Source organism: Cystoisospora suis (assembly GCF_002600585.1).
Source record: "Cystoisospora suis strain Wien I chromosome Unknown contig_783, whole genome shotgun sequence".
Classification (NCBI taxonomy): Eukaryota; Apicomplexa; class Conoidasida; order Eucoccidiorida; family Sarcocystidae; genus Cystoisospora; species Cystoisospora suis.
Window position 1 is genome coordinate 15,839 of NW_027153584.1, and position 8,393 is coordinate 24,231.

At 55.8% G+C, this 8,393-nt stretch overlaps 2 protein-coding genes across 2 annotated transcripts; one reads left to right on the forward strand and one right to left on the reverse strand.

The window, feature by feature from the left end:
- Positions 1-647: 647 nt before the first annotated feature.
- CSUI_001895 (uncharacterized protein) lies at positions 648-5,464 on the reverse strand. The gene has a single exon (XM_068062098.1). The coding sequence runs from the start codon at positions 4,819-4,821 to the stop codon at positions 4,156-4,158; it is 666 nt and encodes a 221-aa protein (XP_067925920.1). The 5' UTR covers positions 4,822-5,464; the 3' UTR covers positions 648-4,155.
- Positions 4,860-8,332, forward strand: CSUI_001896 (uncharacterized protein). Its single transcript, XM_068062099.1, has 2 exons — positions 4,860-5,769; positions 6,215-8,332. Exon 1 carries the CDS (start codon positions 5,014-5,016, stop codon positions 5,404-5,406), a length of 393 nt encoding a protein of 130 aa, XP_067925921.1. The 5' UTR covers positions 4,860-5,013; the 3' UTR covers positions 5,407-5,769; positions 6,215-8,332.
- Positions 8,333-8,393: the final 61 nt, after the last annotated feature.

Genomic DNA, 8,393 nt, shown 5'->3' on the forward strand with positions numbered 1-8,393 from the left:
TGACTAAACTTCGGTGCCCTGCGCAGCCGGCTTTCAGTGTGGACTGGGCACAAAGAAAAGGAAGCCGTGAGGAGACATGCACGGCCCAGCAAAAAGCATTTGGCGGCATCTATGCATAAGGTACCGTACGGTAGAAACTTGGATACACTCGGCGACTTCAGTCCAGTTGGGCGCCGAGCTGGGGGCGACACGCCCGACGTGCACTGCGGTGTCGGGAAGACGGACGCCGCCGGGTGAGTAAAGGTTGCCGTCTTTTCTAGGGGGGCAGGCTACAAGAGGAAACGTGGCAGGATCACGGAAGTCAGTCGTTGCTCCATCCCGCCCAAGCGGCCTGCGAGGTGAACCCGTGCGGAGAGACCAGACTGCCAGACATGCCCGTCAGTCAACCGGCTATCGGGGTGGGAGGATCCAAGATGCTCGATGAGAGCAGACGCGCGAGGCCCGCTGCTTTGCTGCTGGAGAGGCTAGCTGCACTACGGGTAGCTTCCATGCTGTGCCCCGGCCCCTCGTAGACAATCCATCAGTCAGGCTAAAATGTGTTGCTGCTACACCTTCAGCAGGCACGGCCGCGGTAAACTCGGCGCAGCTCGCGGTACAATGTGTGCACAACTTTGGGCGCTTCTGCCTTTAAGGGGCGCCCCCCCCTTCCAGCTCTAAATGATAAGGGCGTTGCCTACTTTGTCCCTCGTCGCGTGCAGCTTTGTATGGGCAGTGGTTTTACGCAGGAAACATGCCATCACCCCGGTGCTTGTCCAACACGGATGCGGAAAATCAGGAACTGTGCGGTCACTACTGGGCAGTCCTCCAACCTTTAGGCCCGGAGTGGTGGGGGTACCTTCTGGGAGCGTTCCTGCCTCCCTCTTCTCTGTACACCATCAAACTGGTGTGCAAAGCGTGGAACGCTCTGACGGCGACTCATTATTACACGGCACACGCATCATTGTGCCTGACCGACAGAATTCTCTCTCTACTATCTCGAGACATTTCGTCCTTGTCTCCTCACGAACAGGAACGCCGTCTCCGAAGCATTTCGTCACATTTCAGAGAAAGTGTTATTGTAGGGGTAGCTCGAGACGCGGACGACATCCACCATGTTACAGAGAGTATTCTGGACTTGTCGGGGTCTGCGAAGCGCGTGGCCTTCTCGATCGACACTCAATACCTTTCCATCGCCGGAGCTCTCTTTCGCCTCTTAATCCGTAGCACCAGCACTCTCCTTGAACTGAGACTCCGAGGCGCTCGTGTTTCATTACAACTGAGCAGGTTCCTGGAGCAGCAGCACCGCGGACTCTCGGGGGACTCGCAAAAGCTCGAGCTCAGTCGCCTCCAAGTGTTGGAGGTCGACGACGTTCTCTTCCTGTCATACGTTTGTGCTCCGAAGCTCACTTCGCTATTCGTGGATTACGCTGAAGACGCGGATGACGACTACGACTCGCCTACTACCCCAGTGCACAGCTCGCGTACCCTGGAAACTGCGAGGGCCGGACTCGTTGAGTTTCTGTCACATTCGGGGCTTCAGCTGCGCAGGCTCACGCAAGCATCCAGCAGTTGTTCAATGGCCCGGTTGCGTCTCAGCGATTCCCCAGACTATGCGTGTGTGGGGAGAGACGTGTTCGCGTCTGCGGCGATTGTCTGCCTTCCACGTCTCCGGGAGTTCACGGTGTCCGACTGGAGTCTTCTCGTGTACATTCGAACGTCCGGTCTGGAGTCACTCAGCGGTCTATTGCCTCACAGGTCCTTGCTGTTCTTCCTTCAGCTGCATGCCAGCGAGCTACGGACCTGCAACCTGAGGCTCTCAACGACAGACAGCCTTACTCCTGGTTCTGCTGAAGCTTCGGCGCGTGACGCGGATTCGCCGCAATATTGCCGGACCGTGTCGCCTTTTCGTACAGAGAAAACGTCCCCATCATCGCTCGACACGTATTCGTATTCTCGGAGCCAGCTTTGGAGTCTCGGCCACGGTGCGTGCCGATGTAGAGCCGACCCCGGATGTGTCCGGCAGCCAGTCACTCGATGCTTCAGGGGCTTACCGAACCCAGACTCTTGCGTGGAACTCGATCGCCGATGTCTGTCACACCGCACATATGAAAGGTTGCTTTCTCCCGGGCCAGCTAAAAAAGCCTTTACCTTGCCTGATGATCCCGGAAGACACCCTGTGTCCCCTCAAATATTGCTGCCGCGGCTGACCGATCTGACAGCCCCCGGAGAGCTTCTGGACAGCCTCACCTGTCCAGAGCTTCTCCGCGTCCATGTGGTCACAGCAGATTCAAGAAAGCAGGTCCTCACTTTCCTTCAGCACCGGGCCCCGAAGGTAGCGGCTCTGCAGGTTGGTAACTTTGCCGGTGGGGGCGAGCCAACACTCGACTTTACTCCTGCACTCTGCCTCTCGGAGGATGCGGTCACATCTGCAAGCCCAGCAAGGCAGCCTGCGGGAAGCGGTCAACCCTTGGTCAAATGGTGCCTGCCCAACTTGAGGAACTACAAGGGACCGGCGTCTCTGCTCGGGTGCGACGTGGAGTGCCTTAAGATCGAACAAGTCGAGGTATGAGGACACCTGCCGGTTTGCTCTCACCTTCGCAGCGAAATGCGTTGCCTTCACCCGGCAGTCCGCACTCCCCAGCGTGGGCACGTGCGGTAAAGCTTGTTAGGCTCCGTCCTGACTTCTTCTAACGAGTTCTAGGTGTGCCTGACAGTGACTCCTGCCATAAAAGTGTTGCGCTACAGTTTTAGCCCGACACTACACTGCGTGCGACCGACCTCGGCACATCTTCGAGTTCTGTGTTCCAACCACCGCGTGATCGCGATTCCGCATTTGTATACAGGTGACTAACGTCGACCCGAAATGGGAGGTGCTCCCGTTTTTATTCAGCGGAGCGTGCCCTGCTCTTCAGCATCTCTCCATGGCTGAGCTCGCCGCTCACGATGCATCGCACCAAAGGCTGCAGCACTTGAACCCGAATGAAGAGCAAGCTCGCACCTCCCTGGCTTCTGACTCCTCCGCAAGTTTACTTCCTGAAGAAAATACCTTAGGATGCAGAAGGGCTCGCGACTTAAAGATCCCTCGTCAAAGTATTCTCACTGCAACGCAAAAGCTCCCCGTCAGAAGCCCGGAGCTTCACACTCAAGCGTCCAACGGGAAGGACATTATTGACAAGAGCCTATGGGGACCTCCCCCTCGGCTGAAACAGCTGTCCCTGCGGAAACTTAATGCAAAGAATGCCCTCGAGTGGCTCCAACTTTCTGCGAGCATTACGAGTAAGTACACCTACAGTGCTCTACGAGTGCTATTGGCGGAAATCAACGAACTGAACATTGATGAAATGAAAGATGGACGAAGCTCTCTTGCGCGGCTACTCGACTACTTGCCCAACCTTCAATCCGTCAGTATAAGGAGGCCACTGGGAATGACAGATAAACTCCTGTGCGCATGTTTCCTTTCACACGGATTTGAGAGTAGGGTAACCCGCACGCCATCTAGAGGAAGTGTCGACCTGTCAGTGACGTGGCAATTCAGCAAACCCCAAACAAGCGCATCGACTACCGCCCCGGCTCAAGCGTCACCTTCGCAAGCACCTCACAGCGCCCCGTAGGCAGTGCGCGCCGGACGAATGCCAGTGGGGGTGGTGGACCCGACCGAGGGCCAGGGAGTTTAACAACTTTTCCGTGATGCGCTCGTCTTGCCAGAAGTTCTAAAGGAGACTGATGTCAAGCGACCACACCCGGCTCGTGTCATCGGGACTCGTCATCCCACCGGACTCACTTGAGCGGGGCGGCGAGCCAGGAGGCTTCGCAGCCTGTCAAAGACGGGCTTCATGGCTTGCGAACTTCTTGAGGGGAAGCTATCTCAAACGGTTCCCGCCGCCTTCGTGTCGTACAGACTCGTCTGTCTTCCAGCTTACATCTCTTGCTAAGGCCTCGCGGTGCTTTCGGTTTGTCTCACAACTCCCGGCTTAGTGAAGTGGTGGAAACTGACATAAGAGCCCCTGCGCCTCCGACAGTGACACTTCCACACTGTCTGCGGCAGCAATTGCGTCCCCGCCCTGCTGTGTGCTAACTTAAGACAAAAGCGTGCGACACGGCATTAAGGGTGTCGCCACCGCATACTTCCATATTCGCGACACGCACAACGACAGTTACCTTGTACGCCGCACCTTATCAGAGCTCATCATGATCTGTAGCCTCGTGATCCCCCGTCTGAAGATCCGGAATCCACTGAAAAAGTCTGGGCCGCTCCTTGAAAATTGCGCTCAGCTCACTGTCGCTTTTCCGCGTTAAAATCCGGTCGCGGGTCAAGAGACTTCGAAGGAAATGTACTAGACGGGCATTTCCCACAATGGGAACGCGTTGTAGCTTCACAGACGCCCGCCGAACATCTAGGTACGCCTTGAACAGGTATCTTTCCATTCTCTCGTGAAGCTTTGTTACGAGAAGTTTCTCGTCTACGTGATGAATATCCCAGATCAGATGCGTCTCGCTTTCCTTCTTTGCTTCGTCGTACGCCTCATCAAAATCAAACTTGCCTGGAAATACAATGCCCTGTTGTATGATCTCTGCGATCTCTTTGTTGAAGTCCGAATCGTCTTCCCCCCCTCCCACCGTTTTGACACTCTCCTGTGCGAACACGATAGAGGGTGCAGTTCTGGAGCACAAGAAAGACAACACCGAGGGATCCGGGAACGGAGTAAGCAAGACGCAGCAGCAGAGCGATATGAGGAACGAGGTTGGTCTGCGCCATGTCGCTCTTACACGTGGGCCATCAGGTCTTCCACAGGGGACGAGCCCTCCGTGCCAGCCCGAACCCAGAGTCACATATGACCCCATCCTTCGATAGTGCACGGCCGTGTCGATGACGAAGATGCAGTTGTTCTATTCCCGTAACCCGCTACCCCGTAAATGTAGCCGACAGGGATCGTCCCCGGGGCGTGACGGCTGAGATGCAGGAAACGTGGCGCTCTGAGTGCGTGCCGTAGTCACTACGATGTCGTTTCCCATTCAAGAAAGACCATCCGTGTTATGGTGCCGGGCCTTTGGGCCTTCCCTCAGTCCCCGGGCCGACGCTGCATGCCCGACAGCAGGAAATACTCGACACCTGGCCCAGATGTTGCCTGGACACGGTACTGTGACCTCCGATTAAAAAAGCCGCTTCAACGTGTACAAAAACCTAAATCCCGCGACAGAGGATGTTTCTTCGCTGCAGACAGGAGTGCCCCGCCTACTAGAATCCTACTAGGCCGCGGGCCTCAAGCGGTACCTCTCTGGGCCAGTCGTTACTGCTATCCCGCACAAGCACACCACCCCTTGCAGTCGTCCTGGGCTCTGGTAGTGCTCAACATGAGAACCACTGACCCAGCGAATCCGCAAGGGGCAGCAGAGTGGACTGGGTTCGTACACGGTAAGCGGGCGTGAGAGTTCCTTCAACAGTACTCGAGGGCGCCGCCGATGCCGACACAGGCAAAAACCGGACTTCTTTCAAATATAAGCCGTCGAAATACATGCCGGGGCAGGGCCGCCGGTAAGATGCTACCGGAACTCCGCGTCGAGTGGTTGCGCGCTTGGCGACAACGCTATGGGTGAGCCCCTGAATCATTCCGTCTTTCTTCACTTGTATCTGATTCTGTGCGCTTTCGCTTGAAAGGATTTCGGTTTGCGTTCTTTGCCGCCGTGTCAAGTGGAACCACGCCACAAGTGCCTTTCGGATAACAGAGGCCGGTGTGCCGGGCGGCTGTGCTTCGCGCGGGGGGGGTCTGCTTTTTGGACTTCAGGATGGCGGTAGGAGCTGTACCGATCTCGATGAATGAGGACGTGTTCGTGCCATGACGGACTAGACTGAACGTCGCGGTTTTCCGGCATCATGCCTTTGCTCAGAATGTATTTCTTCCGGGATCTGTAGGGCTTTATAGCCGCGCTGGGAGCGGATGGGTTTCGGAGCTCTGGCGTTTGTGGTATGGTACTGGGACTCTTCCTGCTCTGCTTGTTTGTTACTGGTACTGGTCGCCATGGCCGTCGAGTTGTTTGCCACTGCTAGTCACGTAGGACAGTTTTTCTTTGCGTTCTGATCCTCGCCACTTCCGTCTCGAGGCGACCCCGCGCTGCTCCAGGACATCAACATTAGAGGCTGTCGCCGTTGCAGCTGTTGATTTGGCAGTCCGGTTTCCACCGGAGTCTGTTCGTCGGGCATATCTGTCCTCTGTTTTGTTTCCTTTTGTGCTTACAGGGAACGAGCAGAAAGTACGCCGGAAAGGTGAATCAGTTTGACAAGAACATCACTCGCCGAGGGAATGTACCTGAGAGCAGGATTCGGAGTGAAAACTCATACCCAGTTGGGCCTTTAATCTTGGCCCTTTTCCTCTTTGTTGTCGTTGGCTCGGCAATCCTTCAGATCATCTTCTCTGCTCAGAGGGGAATCGTTCCGTAGCATGTTGCCTGGAAGGAAGCCTTAGTGGCTGGGGGAGCAAGCGGCCAGGAGGGACGAGCCGTATGTGTCTCTGGTGACGCTGTTCTGCCATCCAGGTTGGTATACGAGTCAAGATGCCTTGATACAGATTCGTACATATGGAATGCTGCGTGATTCGGGGGCCTGGGCCTTCACGGGAAGACTATAGTATCGAGGCGACTGGCATGTGAGATTTTACTTGTGGCTGCACGGTGGGGTAGGTCCAGAAGTGGGGAGCCGAGAGCAGATGCACGGTGTGAGTGATCGTCGAGGCTGCGAAAGCCTTCGGGTTCAAACACGGAGGGGCGAAGTCAAGAGCTGGGGACCCAGGGCTTGCCTCTTTGCTAGGGGAGGGGGTACACGCGTGAGTCCTTTAACGTGCATTTGAGCTGTGCCCGTGGCGGTTTTTCAGATAAGGGCCAGCTCAGGTGTGTACAGCGAGGTGTCAAGCCGTGATGCTTCTTCGTTTCCAAGTTGGCTTCAACGTACTGGTTGCTCTGGACTCTCGATTTTTGTTTAGGAAGGCGGTTCTCCGCGCTCAAGAGTAGTGCATGGTTGTTGGCGTCATAGGAAAGACAAGTATGAATATGATTGCAGCTAGTAGGGGGCTTGCTTGGGTCGGTTGGAGAAAACTTCTCGAACTCACCGATTTGACTCACTAGCTCTGCGTGTGCACCCCGAGGATGCACGTGGTACCAATAGTCAAACGCCGCAAAGGCGGACTCCATGGCCATTGCTTTTATGCTGATTCATTGCTCCTCTCTCGACTGGAGCTGTACTGCTGTCACCAGTGGACCTGCATCGCTGGGAGCATAACCGGGGGACCGGACCCTGAACCCTTAGTTCCGTATGCTAGTCCAACTGACTAGAAACGTTTTCTCTATAGCTTAGTTTTTGTCGCTTTTCAGCACAGCCTGCAAGGTGAAGGTGGCGGATTGTAGCTGTACGTCAGGGATCTCTCTTCGTTTGTTGCGTATCCTAAAACTCGTCTTTGATTCATTTGAACGGCGGCACGGAACGTAATTACCGAGTGGGACGCACAGCAGCTGGCTCATCGGTGGCCGGTCACAGCACGGGGGCTCCCAAGCGGGACACAGCAGAGGCTGACGACGTGGGGTTGCCATCTTCCTTTCAACTGCTGTGTCCCCGGCAGCGCCAACACACGTTTACACAATACCTTCCCTTTTTGAAAACCGTTCGGCGTGCCATAGCTCTCAGATGCCTTCCCCAGTGTGCTTTCACTGAAAACACTGGCCCGCTGTTTCGTTGCACCTCCCCCAGGCAGGTAGCGGCAAGAACCGCGGCATGGGGGTGCACTCGCGGCACATCCGACTGCCATCTCGGACAGTCGGGACGATGCTGCTCTAAAGGGAAACCGACTGGTGGCGGCATCATCGGTAAAACTTAGCACCGGCGGCTACGATGCGGACATTCCGGGCTTCCGCGAAATCTATATATCCACGGTACAATGCACTGCCGTCCATGGGGAATCCTTCCCGGGCCGCGAGGCTCTGTGCTCTCACCGCTGTTAGACTACGGCAGGACCGTACGAGGGCCCTCCCGCGCCCTAGATTATCACAGCTGTCCTCGTTTCTGTGCAACACGGTGACAGTACTATCTATAAAAAGAAGCAGTCAACAGACACGGGAAGACGGTGGCGCAGAGCCCGCCCCGATCCCATCCCGACAATCGACCACCATACGAGCGTTGCGCGCCACTCATCTGGCGGAGTCCGAGTATTTTTCCCGCCAACGTTCTGAAACAGTAAAAGCTAGTAGTGTCCGAAAGCTGACACGAGAGATATCTAGTTAATCAAGCTTCTACTTATGCTTTGCTTAGCCGCCCTCACATGGTCAGACGACATAGGCGCCTCCGGGCACGAAGGGGAAAACGGGAAACGCGAGGACATTGTTTGTTCGTGTTATTGGCGTTCTGTGTCAATCACAAACTGTTTCCCACG